The sequence below is a fragment of the Elgaria multicarinata genome, chromosome 13, assembly GCF_023053635.1.
Source record: "Elgaria multicarinata webbii isolate HBS135686 ecotype San Diego chromosome 13, rElgMul1.1.pri, whole genome shotgun sequence".
Classification (NCBI taxonomy): domain Eukaryota; kingdom Metazoa; phylum Chordata; class Lepidosauria; order Squamata; family Anguidae; genus Elgaria; species Elgaria multicarinata.
The window spans coordinates 26,123,747-26,142,280 of NC_086183.1; the positions used below are offsets into that span (position 1 = coordinate 26,123,747).

General features: G+C 44.4%; 1 protein-coding gene across 2 annotated transcripts in view; it reads left to right on the forward strand.

Annotated features, from left to right (window-relative positions):
• Nucleotides 1-3,080: 3,080 nt before the first annotated feature.
• Nucleotides 3,081-18,534, forward strand: part of LOC134408249 (phospholipase A2 inhibitor gamma subunit B-like) — a 41,244-nt gene continuing 25,790 nt past the window's right edge. The window contains exons 1-3 of one of the 2 annotated variants that reach the window (XM_063140452.1): nucleotides 3,081-3,167; nucleotides 7,086-7,210; nucleotides 10,303-10,419. In XM_063140452.1, coding sequence (XP_062996522.1) covers nucleotides 7,162-7,210; nucleotides 10,303-10,419 — 166 coding nt within the window. In that variant the 5' untranslated portion in view covers nucleotides 3,081-3,167; nucleotides 7,086-7,161. Of the gene's footprint in view, nucleotides 3,168-5,479; nucleotides 5,572-7,085; nucleotides 7,211-10,302; nucleotides 10,420-18,534 lie in introns of those variants that run through there. The other variant, XM_063140451.1, reaches the window with a different exon arrangement.

Genomic DNA, 18,534 nt, shown 5'->3' on the forward strand with positions numbered 1-18,534 from the left:
AATGGATTGAGGACCTAACAACATATGAGTAGGTGGAAAATAGGCGCCACTCGTGAATGGATAAATATATGGAAATTTGGTCTGCTTTTCTTGAAGCTTATGCAAAATCTCTCTCTCTCTCTCTTTTTAGAAAAATGAATGTTGCATTTGATGGAATAGTGACATTGATATGCATGTAATTTCTTGTTCTCTTTCTTTCCACAGATTTTGTTTTGTTAAATTCACAATAAAAAGAATATATATTCCCATCAGTACAGGCATCATTTCCAGACAAATGGCAAAAAAGCCGAGCAAAACATTGCCTTTTCTACCCACAGAAAGAGGGGCTTCACCCAACACTTCTTCGTGTGCCTTCTCCTTTTGGAGGTTAGCTATCATTACAGCTGTTTTTGCTTTTGATGTCTCTGTGGAAGTAGAGCTATACTATTCCCCCAAGTTCTTTAGGCATGATGTTCGTCTTCTTCCCCCTGGTCTTTTCCCTTCAATTTCCCCTTGTTTAATAAGTTGGAGAATGGTGTATTTCTCTCCTCGAATAATATGACCAATATATTGTGGTTTTCTTCTTTTGATGGTAGTTATTAATTCTGATGGTTTGTTTACCCCACGTAGTTAGATTGTCCTTATTTGTTATTCAGTCTGTCCATGGTATCTTCAAGATAAGCCGTTATGCCCACATTTCAAAAGATTCGATTTTGTTTAACACAGGCTACAAGGAAGAAAAGAAACTAAACTGTATCAAGCTTCCTTCACGGGAAACTTTGACTAACCTTTTGCCCTTCTACAATTCTTAGAAACCTCTTCGCTTTCTCTGCAGGCTTGAGATGGTTCCTTTTTTGACTGAAAAAAGAGAACTATCACTAACCAGAACAAAAGAATCAAAGCGTACCAATGATACATGAAGAGACTATTGTGGTAAAGGACAACTATTTATGACACACTGAACAATTACTGTGAACATATAGATACAATAATGAGTGCCAAAAAGTCCAAGTGATGTACACAACAGTGTAAAACAGCAGTTATTTCAGGGATGTACTAAACCGAAGGACACCGAATGGCCATTGAAATGCATTGGTTCATTCCGAATGGCCATAGGAAATCATTGGAGGAGTTTAGGCATCATCTACAAATCAAAATACCTAAAGGAGTTAAACATTTAGTATTCATAGAAAACCACACAGAATCAAAATCAGACTTTAACTGCAGGTAGCTGGTCTTGAACATCCACTGGGTGAAAACCTTCCTTAAAATAGGAAGAACTCAGTGATGTAGTATCAATGTGTTAAATAAATGGTTTTATGTCATTTCATAGAACTAACATTTATAAATACTTTTAGTTAGGGGAAACAACAGATTGTACAAACACTGATTTGTGTATTCCCTCTAATGAACACTTACTCTGGAGTAACTGGTAAGAATTCCAGATCTACACCAAGCAAGATAAAACACTTTGAAAATGTTTTGAAAACTGTATATGGAGTGTGTCATGGGCCCCAACAGTTGTCAACACTGTTATAAATTGTTTTAAAGCAGTAGTGTAGATCCTGCCCTGATGAGGAAATGAAACAGCTATAAATATCTGGAGTAACTGTTGTCTTATGCTGTTGTATGCATCACTTGGACTGTTTGGCATGCATTCATTATTATATCTATATGTTCACAGTAATTTTTCAGTATGCTATAAATAGTTGTCGCTTACCACAATAGTTTTTTCATGTATCATTGGTACTTTTTGATTCTTTTGTTCTGGTTAGTGACCCTTCTCTTTTTACAGTATTGAGTGGCTTCCCCTTTTCTTGCCTGCAGCCTCTTGCATTTTTCTCCCTCTCTCAAAATACTAGAACCTGGGGTCATCCCATCAAGCTGATTGGTGGGAGATCCAGGACAAATAAGAGAAAGTACTTCTTCACACAGCGCATAGTTACATTATGGAACTCACTACCACAAGATGTAGTGATGGCCACCAATTTGGTTGGCTTTAAAAGGGGGTTGGATAAATTTCTGCAGGCGAATGGCTACTAGCCCTGATGGTTGTGTGCTGTCTCCAGTATTTGAGGCAGTAAGCCTGTGTGCACCAGTTGCCAGGGAACATGGACGGGAGGGTGCTGTGGCACTATGTTCTGCTTGTTCATCCCTGGCCGATGGCTGGTTGGCCACTATGTGAGCAGAGTGCTGGACTAGATGGACCCTTGGTCTGATCCAACAGGGCACTCCTTAGGTTCTCCTCTACACCCTTTGTTCACATCTCAGGAGCTACCAACTCTCTTCATCTTTTTTCATAGAGGTGCATGAAGAAAGATGAAAAGTAATATGTGCATGCTGTGCAATGTAGAGGACTGGGTCCATTTCAGGGCTCTTGATCTGCAGTGTAGTGGCCTGAAAATGACTGGTGCAATACTGCCTAGCCACTGGCCTCTAGTCAGCTGCACAGATTGCTCCTTTTTACTGGTTTTCTCTTGACCAGCTCACTGCATTTAGTCTCTGTTTATTCTATGTGCAGGTTCTTCCTTTTGCCACCAGGTAGCTCCTTTGCAACTGTGTCAACAGAATGACGAACTAGATGGACCCTTGTTCTGATCCAGTACAGCTCTTCTTATGGTCTAAACAAGCAGAGGAGGACTACACCGTAAGGACAACACAGATTGATAAATTGGGATTAAAAGAGTTATCCCACTCTCAAATGATTGGAGGGTGGGGCTGTGATTGCATAACAAAGCAGGAAGCAATTCCCAGTTTGGGCATGAAATATACCATCACCCTGCCAGCTATCTCTATATTTGGGACACAGCTCACCCACCAAGAAATATACTTTGATCTGTCTTTGTCCCACCTGGTTTTCCCCCTTGCAACTTTCTCCATTTGTGCCCCACATCTCAAATGTTCCCTGTTGCAATTTGGCTATCTGGGTACCTCTCAAATCCCATAGCATCCTCCCACATACTGATTGGATAAATGCATTTGGGTTGTTGTTTTTTTAAAGTATTTTTGGGAAACTGTTTGCATATGGTCTTCAGCTATGCTATCATTTCTAAAGAAATGAAAGTGCATGAAAGAGATCCCCTCCCCCTTTTTTGGAAGGAGGAGTAGAAGTAAGCCCTGCGTGAAGTTCAACCGTTAGTCTGTCCCTCACAGATAAATCGCTCGCTCGCAGACTGTTAGAAGCCGTGGTAAGTGTATTACCCGTTTAATTCCTAATACAATTCCAAACCCCACTTTTTCAGACTAGAATGATTTTGTGAGAAGGATTTCCACTTTAAAAACAAACAACTTCCTCTACTGTGCCTTTAACAACAGCTGGATTATTTATTTCAACCTATTCTTTTAACTGCTCCTTAGCCAAACAAACTCTAAGGGGGGGATCTAAACTACTGCTTTAAAGCGCTTTAAAGCGCTTTATAACAGTTTTGACAACTGTTGGGGCCCAGGACACACTGCATATACAGTTTTCAAAACGTTTTCAAAGTGCTTTAAAGCGCTTTAAAAGCAATAGTGTAGATCCCCCCCTTAGTGTGGCTTACAAAGTTCATTTGAATGACAGTCCCTGCCATCAAGCTTACAATCTTAAAAGACTTGGCAGAGGAGGAAAAAGGGATGGGGACAGAGGAGGAAAAATAAGAACAGGAAACAAGTCTTAGGCACCAGTTCTTAAAGCTTGATATGCCTATGTTAGCAGGTGACAATGCTTCATTTAAGGCCAGGATAATGATTACCTGTTCTTTCCTGCATAACAAGCTGTGTATGTTCACCCCTTCTCCTCTTGTTTCCAGTCAAAAGCTTGTGTAGGTCTCTTATACCATGGCCAAAGCCTATTTGAACAGATTGGATGGTAGGATAATAATAATAATAATAATAATAATAATAATAATAATAATATGATGATGATGATGATGATGATGATGAGTATAATCTCGAAAACAAAGCTTCCCCTCCCCTGCACCTCTCTTTTCCTCTTCTAAAGTTTTTTTAAATTTTATTTTCAATATTATATTAATATCAACAAACTAGGGATGTGCACAAGGTTGTGTTTGGACCTCAGTTTGGCCCTTTAGAAAACAAAAACAAAACCCTGATTCAAATCAGAGAATGCCTGCTTTGACAAAGCAAGATTTGGGAACATTTTGGGTCTCCCATGGGCTACCATGGGAAATCCATGAATAGCTTTCCCCCCCATTTCACTTTTTGACTGAACTGGATGACATTTGCAGGCCAAGCAGATGCTTTGGGTGTGGGGGTGGGGTGAGTGAAGCCTGCCAAATGTCAGAGAAACAGGTGGAGGGGCTTTGATACTAAAATTCCTTTAAGATTGGTTTTTAATACGTTTTTATTTTTAGTGCCAATAACAGCTTTGTGTTTTGACAGAATACGATGTTCCTTGCCCCAGTCTTTTGTAGGCATAAAACATGTACAGTTGTTGGTGGATAGGTCCAGGTTTTGTGTATGTGTGCAGGTGGATTACTTCCAGGTTTGGAGTAAAAAAACAACAACGTCTAATTTTTGGATGAGCAGTTGCTATGGAAACTGCAGCCCTTATAGGCTATCCTGTAGTACGGAACCTGCTAAATTCTAAAAGGACAAAAGTTAGTGCCAAGTAAGATCAGAGTTGAGCCCAACCAAAATGTCTGCATAATGTGAATTGCAGAGCTTCATTTCAGCTCAATTCTCATAAGAATTTACCAAAAAATAAATAAATCACAGCGTAGTTCATATTCAAGCAAAAAAGAACATATTTTTGAGAACTGAACCAAAACTGGCAGATTTCTGCATCCAGGCCCATGGCTTTGAGTGTTTAACTTTTAAAAGTCTGGTTTTGAATGTAGTGGTTTTCCTGAGCCCTTAAGATAGCCAAGGGACTGATATGACCACATTGGAAGGATAAAGGTTCACCTCCTATCATGCAATAATTTGAGGACTTAACAACAGTATCAATCTTTGAATGGGTGGTATATAGGCACTACTCGTGAATGGATAAATTTCTTTATTTCTTTATTTATTAATTACATTTTTATACCGCCCAATAGCCGAAGCTCTCTGAGCGGTTCACAAAAATTAAAACCATGAAGAACATAATAAAACAACCAACAATCTAAAAACACAAATACAAAATACAGTATAAAAAGCGCAGCCAGGATAAAACCACGCAGCAGAAGTTGATATAAGATTAAAATTCAGAATTAAAATAGTAAAATTTAAGTGTAAGTTAAAATTAGTTGTTAAAATACTGAGAGACTAAAAAGGTCTTCAGCTGGCGACGAAAGGAGTACAGTGTAGGCGCCAGGCGGACCTTTCTGGGGAGCTCATTCCACAGCCGGGGTGCCACAACAGAGAAAGCCCTCCTCCTAGTAGCCACCTGCCTTACTTCCTTTGGCAGGGGCTCACGGAGAAGAACCCGTGAAATATGGAAATTTGGTTTCCTTTTCTTGAAGCTGTGCTATCATTTCTTAAGAAACAAAAGTGCATAAAAGAGATCCCCTCCCCTCTTTTGGAAGGAGGAGGAGAAGCCATGCATGAAGTTCAACCGTTAGTCTGTCTCTCACAGATAAGTAACTCACTTGCAGACTGTAGGAAGCAGTGGTAAGCAGTATTACCCCTTTAATTCCTAATACAATTCCAAACCCCACTTTTTTCAGACGTAGAGCTTTATCACACCAGCGTTATACTGTGCAATCACTGTGAATTGCGTGCAAAGGACTCCGAAGTTTTCCAGCTTATAATCTGCTTTTATTGTGAAGTACTCCCATGCATCCTGCTTTAATTGCACTTCTTAACCAAAAGAAGTGCAATATTTTGCTACTGGTTTTCGAGCGTATCATTTGTTATTTTCCGAGCGGCCACTGGGGCACAGGAGCAGGATTTGAAGAAAAATTAAACAAATGCTTACATCTGCGTAAGCTTTAAAGATAAAGACATCAAAATTGGCACAGTAATAGATACTAAGGAGAGTTTTAAGCATAGCAAATTTGAATCGGATTGGGTCATCCGTTGGTTTTTTTATGATTTTTTTTACATTTTCCCCCTTAAACCCATTTCCTGGTATGCAAAAGATCTAGCAACAACAGCAAGAATGGTGACAATTTAGTGCTGTAGGGGATAATTCGAGGGAAACAGGTACGTGGGATGAAGCTCTAGTATGGTTTCGTGAGAAGGATTTCCATTTTTTTAAAAAAGGCTTGAGTTGGTGCCTTTTTTGACTGAACCTCTTGCAGTCCTCCTCCACGCTCTCTGTTCACATTTCTCAGGAGCCACCAACTCTCCTCATCTTTCTTCATGCACCTCTACATAGGTGCATGCTGTGCAGTGTAGAGGATTGGGTCCCTTGCAGGATTCCTGATCTGCAATTGAGCTGCCTGAGCGGAATACTGCCTAGGCACTGGTTTCTGGTCAGCTCCATAAATTGCTCTATGTTAGTGGTTTCCTCCCCACCACATTGAACTCACTCCACTTTGACCCCCCCTTTATTTGCTGTGCTGGTTCCTCAGGTTAAAAGAACCGGAGGCCTGTATATTGTCTTAGCTTCTGTTGTTTGATCGTTGTTCTGTTTGTAAAAAAACTTATTTATATTTATTTATTACACTTATATACCGCTCCCATAGCCAGGGCTCTCTGGGTGGTTTACAGAAATTCTAAAATTGAAATAAAAACAAATATACAAAATTTAAAACTCTAAAACGCAGAACATACACACATAAAGCATTAAAAACTGATTAAAAACTAAACATGTGGGTGGTTAGGATGTGCCGCCATATGCCTGGGCAAAGAGGAAACTTGGGCTGTGCACAGACCCCCCTGATCCGCAACACCTGGATTGGGTCCGCTCCACTCTGCGCTGATCCGCAAGTAGTCCGCTCCACTCCGCTGTGGAGCTCCGGATCCGAATCGGAGCTCCGTTTCCCCCCCATAGACTTGCATTGAAACCCAAACGCCTATAACGTTTTTTCTGTTAATGTTAGAAACCTCAAAATTGGCACCATGAGAGCTTATCCATGTATCTGCTGTAGAAACATGACTTGGTAATTCAGAACTCCAACATTTGGAGCAAAATGGAGAATTACAATCAGAAGCATGCTTCGTCTGATTTTTTTTTGCAGATACTTTGGCCACAGAATTTGCTTCCCTGGAAGGCTAATTTCTGCATTAGTGCCCCCACACAGTATTCTCATCATCATGCAGGCTCTCCTGGGACTCTTCCTCTTCATGGTACTTCTAACAACAGGTAAGAAAAGCTGGTAGGGCCACCAGGAGGGGATTGTTCCACAGAAGTCAATGGGATTTAACCATATCCAAACTGGCTTCGATTGGTGTCACTTACCCGGCATGACTCTGAATAATCGCTTTCGTCAGCTCCTCCTAACTTCCCAGAGGCAAGGCACAAATCACAGTAAAACCTTTTCTTGCAGTAATTCCAGTAATTAGTTAGAAACTTTTACAGTCTCAATAAAGATCCACAGTTCTTCACAGTCCACAATGGAAGTCCTTGACCAGAAGCAGTTCATGAGCATCCCAACTAAAACCCCAAACAGCCCTAGGTGTAGCACACAGAATAAATCCAAACAGATCCAGAGTCCTAGTGGGAGCAGGAAGCTTTCCAGTGTGGTGTAGTGGCTAAAGTGTTGGACTGGGAGTCGGGAGATCCGGGTTCTAGGCTCCACTCGGCCATGGGAACCCACTGGGTGACTTTGGGCCAGTCACAGACTCTCAGCCCGACCCACCTCACAGGGTTGGTGTTGTGACGATAAAACAGAGAGGAGGATTATGTATGCCGCCTTGGGTTCCTTGGAGGAAAAAAAGTGGGATGTAATTGCAATAATACATACATCAAAGCATTACTTCCAGCAAGTAATGCTGGAAGTAATGCTGGATATTGCTTGGGTTTAAATGCAGTGCAGCTGCCTCTAAGGAACAGTATTGCACATTTAATCCTGGCAGGGAAGCCTGGCTTTTAGACAGTTGCTATGCCTCATGGGGCGCCTCTGCTCCACCCTTTTTAGTTGATGACACACTAAAGAGATATCCCCTAAAACTCCCTTGCCTGTAGGGACTTCCTCCTGCTGCCTTGTTCCCATGGAAGACATCTTTGCACAAAAAGCAGTGGCCTCCATCAAGGTCAGGTCTCCTAGCTGTGGAGATAGATAGGTCCTATCAGCATCCTGCATCTCACCTCTTTCCAGCCCGTAAGCCAGTGGGAGGCCTGATAGAACTAAGTTCTCAGATGCCTGGCTTCTGATGGCTGGGCCTGATTCTACAATGTCCCCTTCTGACTCAGAATCACAGTCGAAGGATATCACTGGGGTAAGGTCTCGCGAAGTGGGAGAAGGTTGCTTTGTTGTAGGGCCGTGCAAGATTGAGTTCCGAAGCATGGTGGCCATTTTATATGCAATCCGCCGTGTTCTGCACAGCCCTAGAGCGAAGAGGATGAAGTTGCAGAACGCATCCCACTTTTCGTATCTCCTGCAAAGGGGTGTGTGACATGTGCTGCTGTTGCAAGTTAGGAGGAGAGTAAAGGAGAAAGAGCAAAGCTCCCTGTCCATTGCTGCTTTAACAACAACCCCTCATGACAAAATATAGGGATAAAAGGGTTAATGAGTCAACTATATAATATATTAATTGAGAAAGGAGTGTTGGATAGTATCGGGAAAGTGGTTTGGGGGACTGATTTGAAGATACAAATAGGACAGCAGAGATGGGAAGGACTATGGAGACAGAGAGTGTTGAGAAATATGTCAGTAAGAATAAAGGAGAATTACTATAAACTTGTATGGAGGTGGTACTTAACTCCGGTTAGATTAAATAAGATTAATAATCAGCTTTCAGCAGATTGTTGGAGGGGTTGTGGTGAAAAAGGAACGTATTTACATATGTGGTGGGACTGTAAACATGTGCAAAAGTTGTGGAAGATGGTGTTCTTTGAGATTGAGCAGATAGTGGGATTTAAAGTAGAGGTCACACCAAGGATTGCACTACTCTCACCGCAAGAAGAACTTAAATGTAATAAAGAAACGAAAGAACTGATAACGAACCTGCTGATGGCTGCGAGGTTGATTGTAGCCAGGAACTGGAAGATGCAAGGAGACTATTGTATTGAAGAATGGTATAAAGAAGTGTGGGACATTGCTATAAATGATAAATTGACATGTAATATTAAAATGAAAAAAGGTATAGTAAAAACGAATGATTTTGAGGGTATATGGAAAAAGTTCCTGGAGTTTGTGTTCTCTAAAGGAAGTGGGAAACCACCAACAGTTGAAACTATGAGTTTTTGGAAACAGGAATGAGATCCCGAGGTGGGGGGAGCACTGTTATGTTTAGTACAAATATGTTTAATAGGCAAAATTTGAATATATGATATTAAGGTAATTTTATGTTTATGTATCAAGTGATTTTTTATTTGATGTTTTGTCGTTGTTGTATATTGTTGTATATTGTTTAATAAAATAAAAAAATTAAAACAACAACAACAACAACAACAACAACAACAACCCCTCATGGGGGATATGAAAAGTGGGATGTGTTCTGCAACTTTTTTCATTTGCATAAAAGCGGGTTGTGTTTTGGTGTTCATTTGGCATTTTCTGACTGAAACCCAGGCCATGGCTAGATGAGGGCTTATCCCAGGGAATATCCCGGGATCATCCCTGTGCATCCAGATGACGCACAGGGGATCCTGGGGGCAGGGAGGGATGATCCCTCCATTTCCCTGGGATTTTGCCTTACCCTTCTAGCCCAGTTTTTCTGCGGTCCCGGGCTGATCCCGAGACCATGGAACGTGTGGCCAGGCATCGCGGTTTGTCCCGGCTCCTCGCGAGTAACCGCGAGGAGCTGGGAGCCAGGCATGGGGCACATAACTCCTCAGGAGCTCTGTGCCCATCGGGGGTGGGATGGGGGTAGAGGGGAAATTATTATTATTGTTTTAAAAAACCTTACTGTTTCGCAGACGAGCGCTTGTGCGCTCCTTCTCATTTAAAAACTAAAACAAAATGGCGGCCGTGATGTCGTACACTGCGTGTAAATGAGGGCGATGATCTCGCGATCAAGAAATCATGAGATCGTCGCCCTTTCACCCCCTCAGCTAGCTGAGGCCCCAGAATGTGTTCACAGCCCCATAAAAAATTGGAGCCACCAGCCTCCTCTGGCCCCATCTCTAAATGAAGCCATGTTCAAGGATGGTTCCTGCCAATCTGCAAGTCGAATCATGTTTCAGTGGAGTTCACATTAGCCATTCACTTAGGCTTTACTCCCTTTGTTTAGAAGATCTTAAAAACCTGCCAATTCTATATACTTCACCATCCTTTCTCTTTCCTCCTCCAGGTGGTTCTATAGAGTGCGAAGTTTGCATTGCCGTACAAAAGACCTGTACCGGCAATAGACAGACTTGTGATTCTTTCATGGATACCTGTGCCACCATTTATACTGAAGCCTCCGTAGGTGAGAGAAATCAAAATCCAGGCTCAGCCAGTGAATAGGCTTCATATGCATACAAGTCTAATGGTAGAGAGGACCAAGAGCTTGCAGGGATGTGGGACCTTGACATCTTCTGCCAACTCCTTTCCGTCTCCCGTGTTCCATCTGAGCTGCAATTCTCACAGTATTCCAGGGCGAAATGAATGTTCCTTACATAGATGTATTGTTCCTTGTTGCAATGCCATGTGTTTTGGGGTGTCTTGGTTTTGATTGGTCAAGTGCCATGGAGTCAGTGCCATTTTTGATAGAAATGTGGGGGTATAAATCAAATAAATAAATAAATAAGCAAGCAAGCAAGCTTTATGGCCCTGGTGGAGATATCACTGTTAGAGCTGGTTTGTTGATATGGATCAATAGAGCTGCCTGGCTTTTTTATTTTTTTTTTACTCTCCTTGGAATGTGGCTATCAGGATGGTCATGATGAGTGTCTGCACTTCAAAATGCCACTGCACAAGGCACATGAACACATGAAAGCCTCTTTATCCTGAGTCATACCATTGGTCCATCAAGCCCTGTGTTATCTGCTCCGACTGGCAACACTTCTCTAAGGCCCTCAGAAGTTGTCTTTCACAGTCCTGTTACTGGAAGACTAAGCATTCTTTCTGACACCTATTGTGGAGCTATATGTGTGACAGACAGTGTGGTGTATCAACACAGTGCCTCCAGTGCCCATGGAGTCGATCCAGGAGGATGCCGTAGTTAATGGTAACAGAAGCCCTCGCAAACTTGAGCAGAGTTAACAGGGTTGCACTCCCCCTGACCCTCTCTCAATAAATGCCGTCCATTAGGGCAATCAAAGCTGATTCAGTCCCGTAACCTGGGGAGGATCTACACAGCGCCGTGAAGTCGCTTGCGTGCACCTCCAGTGCGCCCCGAAAGTCATTGTGTAGATCCTGCCTCGGACTACGCTGGGAAGGGCGCCTCTAGTCCGTCCGTCCGTCTGTCAGTCTGGCCCCGCCCCATCCCGGCCATGGGCTTTATAATAGGAAATCCTTCCTCCCAATAGCCTGGGCTGAAGCATTTAACCTGTTGCTGCTGGAGGGCCCCCACCCCCTCCGCCGGCCCCAGAAACACCGAGGCAGCAAGGAGGTTGCACTCACCCGGGGCCCTGTAGCTCTGTGGGGATGAACCTGAGGGAGAGGCCGCCCCCTCCAGCAGCAACAGGTTAAATGCTTCAGCCCGCGCCATTGGGAGGAAGGATTTCCTATTATACAGCCCACGGCCGGGATGGGGCGGGGCCAGCCTGATGGACGGACAGACGGACTAGAGGAGCCCTTCCCAGCGTAGTCCGAGGCAGGATCTACACAATGACTTTCGGGGCGCACTGGAGGCGCACGCAAGCGCCTTCACGGCGCTGTGTAGATCCCCCCCAGGTCGAAATCTAGACTGAAACGAGTTTTGATTACCAACATCCTCCAAGAGTGCCTGAAGGTGTACTACCATGCCCTTCCCAGTACCTTCCTTAACAAAGGCGTATTTGCGGTGGGGTGGTCATTGTGGAAGTGTTGCATTTGAGGAGAGCGTAAGGATGGAGGCAAAATGTGTCCCCCATCAGTGCATTAGCTCTAGCAGGGATCTTATAGGCCAATGATATATGATGCTATGCACAGAGAAACACAATACCCCATACATCAGCCCTCCCCCCATATAAACACACACCAACTTGCTCCCCACAAATCAAAATGATGGTCAATATGCTCGTACCAGATGATTTTGTTGTTGTTGTTGTTGTTGTTGATGATGTTGTGTAATCAGTTTCCCCCATTTTGATTTTGTTAGCTAACTTGCACACTGCAATGGTAATCTGAGCTATACATTGCAGAGATGAACGAACTGTTTGGATGGTGGTACTCAGAACAGTGATAGCCTTGCTCACTCGTCTCTATTTTCCATGCCTAGGAGAAATAACGATTTTCACAGTCTCCAAGTCATGCTTTGTGAAGTCTGAATGTAATAAAGGACCGCGTATCATTCCAGTAGATGGGGTAACTACTAAGTCAACGATTGAATGTACCTCTCCATCAAAGGGCCCTCCATCATCTGCCTCCCTCCTCCTGGCTCTCTCCATGTTCCTAATGATGAAGATCCTCATGTAAAGATCCACTTGGATGCAGAAACTGAGCACTGATTTGTATGCGGTCTTCTCTGAAGTGGAACATGTACCTTCCCAATGGGCTTTGTTGTCATCTTCAATGTCTTCAGTCAAAGCAAATAAATGATGAATTAAATCGAATTCAGTCTTCAGTTTTAGTGTATGGGGGGGGATTGTAGGTGAGGGATTGATTTATATACAATATTTATATATGACCCCCACATGCAGAAGATTTTGAAGTGGTGAAGCACAGATAGAATTCAATAAACAAAAAACCTACGGTTTACAAAACAACGTTAAGGCTGTACAGTTTTCAACCAAGTACCAAAAAGCGGGGAAATTGGGAGTTAAGGCTCACAAGCCTTAATGCCACATCCTCCCTAAGGAGGAAGAAAGTACCAGTGAAATTCTCATTCTCTCAAAGCAGATATAAACCATGAGGACAGGATGGAGAATAGGATATGCAGAGGTGACCGTGGGGTTGTGGAAAACTGATGACGAACAACTTAGAGCCACCTACTTCTCTTTTTTTGTTTAGAGCAGCGCTTCCCCAACCTGGTGCCCTCCAAAGGTGTTGGACTACAACTCCCATCATTGCACGTCCAACCCCTCCTCAATGCAGGAATCCACCCTAAAGCATCCCTGACAGATGGTTGTCCAGCTGCCTCTTGAAGGCCTGTAGTGTGGGAGAGGCCACAACCTCCCTAGGTAACTGGTTCCATTAATCTTCTCTTCTCTGGGCTAAACACGCCCAGTTTTTTCAGTCTCTCTTCATGGAGTTTTGTTTCCAAACCCCTGGTTCCAAATCCTGGTTGCCCTCCTCTGAACACTTCAGCTTGTCTGTGTCCTTCTTGAAGTGTGGTGTCCAGAACTGGATGCAATACTCTAGATGAAGCCTAAAGAGCCAAATACTGTATTATATACTGTATATATAAATACTGTATTTATACTGTATTTCGTAATTGTGCTTTTATCCTGTTGGTTGTTTTATTGTAGTTTTAATTTTTGTGAACCGCCCAGAGAGCTTCGGCTATTGGGTGGTATAAAAATGTAATAAATAAATAAATAAATAAATAAATAAATAAATAAATAGAGAGGAACCAGTACCACCCATGATTTGGAAGCTATACTTCATTTAGTGCAGCCCAAAATAGCATTTGCCTTTCTTGCAGCCATATTGCACTGTTGGCTCGTATTCAGCTTGTGATCTACAACAATTCCAAGATCCTTCTTGTTTGTAGTATTGCTGAGCCAAGTATTCCCTATCTTGTAACTGTGAATTTGGTTTCTATTTCTTAGATGCAGAACTTGGCATTTATCCCTATTAAATTTCATTCTGTTGTTTTCAGCCCAGCTTTCCAGCCTATCAAGAGCACTTTGAAGTTTGCTTCTGTCTTCCAGGGTATTAGCTATCCCACCCAATTTTGTGTCATCTGCAGATTTGATCAGCGTTCCCTGCACCTCCTCGTCCAAATCATTAATAAAAATGTTGAAGAGCACTGGGCCCAGGACTGAGCCCTGTGGTACCCCACTCGTTACCTCCCCGCAGTTTGAAAAGGTTCCGTTGGTAAGCACTCTTTGAGTCCGATTCTGTAGCCAACTGTGAATCCACCTAATAGTTGTTCCATCTAGCCCACTTTTAGATAGTTTGTTAATCAGAATATCATGGAGCACTTTGTCAAAAGCTTTGCTGAAGTCAAGATATATGACGTCCACAGCATTCCCACAGTCCACAAGGGAGGTTACCCGATCAAAAAATGAGATCAGATTAGTCTGACAGGATTTGTCCCTTCTCTATTGGAGTTGGAGTTCAGGCTGCTGGTCAGAGCAGGAGTCCAGACATGGGCAGGACCAACATAATTAAGGTGGCTGCACTGGCAATTTCACCCATGGCCCTGACCTCAGTGCTGCTCTCTTAATCGTGCAGACTTGACTCTTTTGAGCTCATGGCCTTGAGTTGAACCGAGCACCAACTTTCAGTCCCTGATGGCCATTGCCATGGGCAAGTGGCCAGACAGCTGCAACAGCAGTGGTGGTGGTGGCCATCTGGGCCCTGGCACTTGCCCTGTTATGCCACTTGCTATTGACCCCAGCCTTCACAAAGGGAAGTGTTGTTTTTCCCTGTTGCATTTCTTCACATGGCAGTTACAAAATGGGGAAAGGAAACTGCAAGCTAATTGTATCAACAAGCGTGTGACTTCCACCTGACAAGCTGACCTCTCTCTCTTTCTCTCTCTCTCTCTCTCTCTCTCTCTCTCTCTCTCTCTCTCTCTCTCTCTCTTGTTTTGGTTACACCAGGAGTTATCAAATGGGGCTCACACCACCTTTTTGCTGGCTTTTGTGATAAAGTTGCCAGCAGCAGGGCCGGCCCTACATTCAGGCAGAGGGAGGCAGCTACCTCAGGCAACGGTTTCTGGGGGGAGTCAGGGAGCTATGGCAAAGCATTGGAGAACAGACCTGTAGGTGCACCACGTGGCCAGCCTTGCACCTTGACTTTGAGCGGAGGATATTGTCCCATTGCTCATGTTGGTATTAGAGTCAACTGCCAGGCCGAATTCTGTTCAAGAAGTGTGCGTGAGTCACCATATTAGCCTTTGCTTCCAGTGGCAACATGCCCAGCACTGGTTTAGAAAAGAAACAACATGCAATAATTTTACTTGCAAAACATTTGCATTCCTGAACGAGAACCAATCATGGAAACAAGTCATAAACTTGGAAGTACAGGCTGAAAGCCAGGTTTAACTCCTAGCAACATGTTGTATAAATAAGAACAATAATTCTCAAGAACTCGCACGTTACTGCAGTAACCAGCTCAGAGGAGAAGTTCCCATCATGTGTGAGACAGACCATGGATTGTGTCTTATATAATAACTTACCCGGTGTAACATACGCTGTTGTAGCATATCTTAAAGTTTATTAATTAAATATTAGTGGTGTGATCCGCTCTGATTAGGAGTGTAGAAGCAGTAGCGGATTGGCCTGCTCCGCCTTACCCAGAGGCGGAGTAGGAGCGGACCGCGGACCCCTAGAAGCAAGGCGAAGAGAAGCGACCATTTTTCGGAGCTCCTAGTTCAGGCGGAGCGCTCCGGTCGCCATCTTGAAAACATTTCGCCATAGGATTGCATTGCGGCAAATAATCGCGGATAACTACGTTCTTTTTGAAGCTATCGTTCTGGAAATTCTTGTGCTCAGAGAGTCGTGGATGGGGGTCATTTTGAGACCACTCTCACCTCTCTGCGTCGTGCGGGTCGCGTGCTATATTTTTTTGAAAATCGGGTCAACCTCGCGGCTCAAACAGCGTTTTCGGCTTTTCGCCCATAGGATTGCATTGAGGGAAAGACTCGGGCATAACTGGGTTGGTTTTTAAGCTATCGTTCTGAAAATTCTTGTGCATAGAGAGTCGTGGATGGGGGTCATTTTGAGACTACTCTCAACTTTCTGCGTCGTGCGGTTCACTTGCTAGAATTTTTTAAAAAACCGGCGGGAAAAATACCTTTTTCAAAGGGCTGAGGGGCAGAGTCAGCTCCCGGTCATGATCACATGATCCCAAAGTTAGAGGAGGGCATAGGCAAAACAGGTAACTTGGGATTCTGGGAAACTTCTCTTTCTTCATCTGAACGGGCTTTTCCCAGTGTTTTTTAAAACAGTAGCCCCACCAAATGCACAAACACAACCTGAAATCATATACTAAGCCAAGAATAAGAGATAGAAACACAGCACTGCTCCCCACCCTAACTTTGGGGAACAACTGAAAAGATGTGGTGCAAGGGGATGAGCTCCCCTAGGGCATCCCATCGTGGACGTGCCCCCACTCTCTCCTGCACTGGAAGGCCATTAGAGCCTTCCAAAGAGAGTAAAACGGTGGAGCAATGCCTATGATGAGTTGAAGTGAATGTTCACTTTTTAGTGGTGGAGCGATGCCTGTTATGAGTTGAAGTGAGCGTTTACTTCTCAATCTCAGAGCTGTTGGTGAAGCAATGGCTTTTTTGAGCTGAACTGGCAGCTGCTTCCCCCTCCCCCGGGCACGTCCCCCTATTGCTGGTAAAAGACAGATATAGCCTTTTTTAAAAAAGTTCTTCTTGCTGTTTATTGAGCAACACTGCTGCTTTTAATTCCACCCCTCCTTTGTTTATTTATTGATTTATTCCATTTTATATGCATTACTGGCTTATCCTTGGCTCACTTCCTTATGCCCCCAGAAATGCCAGCTGCATGCCTGCCTGCCTTCCCTCCCTCCTCCCCTGCCCACCTCGCAGGGATGTTGTGTGTGTGTGGCTTTGACTCAGGGGAGAAGTCCTTCCTGCGCTCACTTGGAGTTTTGGAAGTTGAAGCCCCGCTAAAAAACAGGGGATGATGGGACTGCCTTGAGTCTCGGCGTGCGTATGTATCCCTGGATAAGCTTTCATGGTGGTGAGTTTGAGGTTTTTTTTTAACGTGCAAAATTGACGGAGCTATGGAAAGGGGTGTTGGATTTTCATAAATTCCCCAAAAATCAGGGGATGATGGGACTGCCTTGAGTCTCGGCGTGCGTATGTATCCCTGGATAAGCTTTCAAGGTGGCGAGTTTGAGGTTTCTAACGTGCAAATTGACGGAGCTATGGAAAGGGGTGTGAATGGGGTGCCCGATTTTCAAAAATTCCCCAAAAATCAGGGGATGATGGGATTGCTTTGAAACTTGGCGTGTGTGTGTATACCCCCATGAGGTGTCATGGTGCCAAACGTGAGGTTTCTAACTTGAACAGAAAAAAAGTTGTATAATTTTTTAGCTTTCAATGCAAGCCTATGGGGGGGAAAAAACGGAGCTCCGGATCCGGATCCGGAGCTCCGAGCGGAGTGGAAGTGGGCAGAGCGGGGGCGGGGCGGAGCGGAGTGGCCCGATCCAGAAAATGGCAGATCTGCAAGTGAAGCGGAGCGGGGGGTCCGTGCACACCCCTATTAAATATCATCGCGGGAGCGCGGGCTGCTTGGAGGCTGCCGATACAGCGGCGTCTGGCAGACCTGGGGGAGCAGGGAGGTCGGGGGGAGAGGGAGCAGGTGTCCCCCTCTCCCCGGGGTTCCTGTCAGCCTTGGGTCGCCTGCCCAACTCGCATGAAATTAGGCCGGGGACTGGGCTCGCAGTAGGCGGGCGGCCTCCCACCCGGCCACCAAGGGCCCCGGCCGTGCCTCGCTCATGCTCCGGACCGTGGCGCTGCTCCCTTCATGGGGGGGGGGACAAAGAAGCATAAAGTGGGATAGGATTACCTTGGAAAGCCCGGAGGAGTCGGGCAAGGGGCTTAGCAACCTGTATCAGCTGATGTTACACGTTGTTACTGTTGCTTAGCAACCTGTATCAGCTGAAGCCTGTACGGAAACATACCTAAGCGTTTTATATATATATAGATGCAGGGCTGCCTCAAACCTTCTGCTCCTGAGGTGAAGGACAAGATGGCACCACTCGCCATCTCATGTACAGAAGCCATCAGGACTGGCAATTGAATCTTACTTCAGCACTGCTGATAGGGCAGTGCTCTCCACTGCATCTGTGGGCAGCAGGCTAGTTTAGGGGTGTAGGGAAGGCTGTGCGAAACTGTCCTCATCCAACACCTCACCACCCTATGGGCATGCGCAGCACATTTTGTTAGGGCGTGCATCCAGGTAACTTCATTTCTTTATTTTTAAAAAGGTGAACATTTATTGAATACTCCATCATAAAAGTCATTGTTTTTATTCATTGATTTATTAAGCGCTGTAGACACAGACACCCTACTCTGTGTTCGGCTTGCCTGACCACAGGAGGACCATTGCAGGTGAAGGGGGAATGAAGAGATGCTTCTCAAGGTCCAGCATTGGGGGGGGGGCTTTGTGGTGACACTGGCTGCAGGAGGGTCTTAAGAGGCGATATTAGCCTTCAGGGCCACTTCATAGAATCATAGAATCATAGAATAGCATAGTTGGAAGGGGCCTACAAGGCCACCGAGTCCAGCCCCCTGCTCAATGCAGGAATCCAC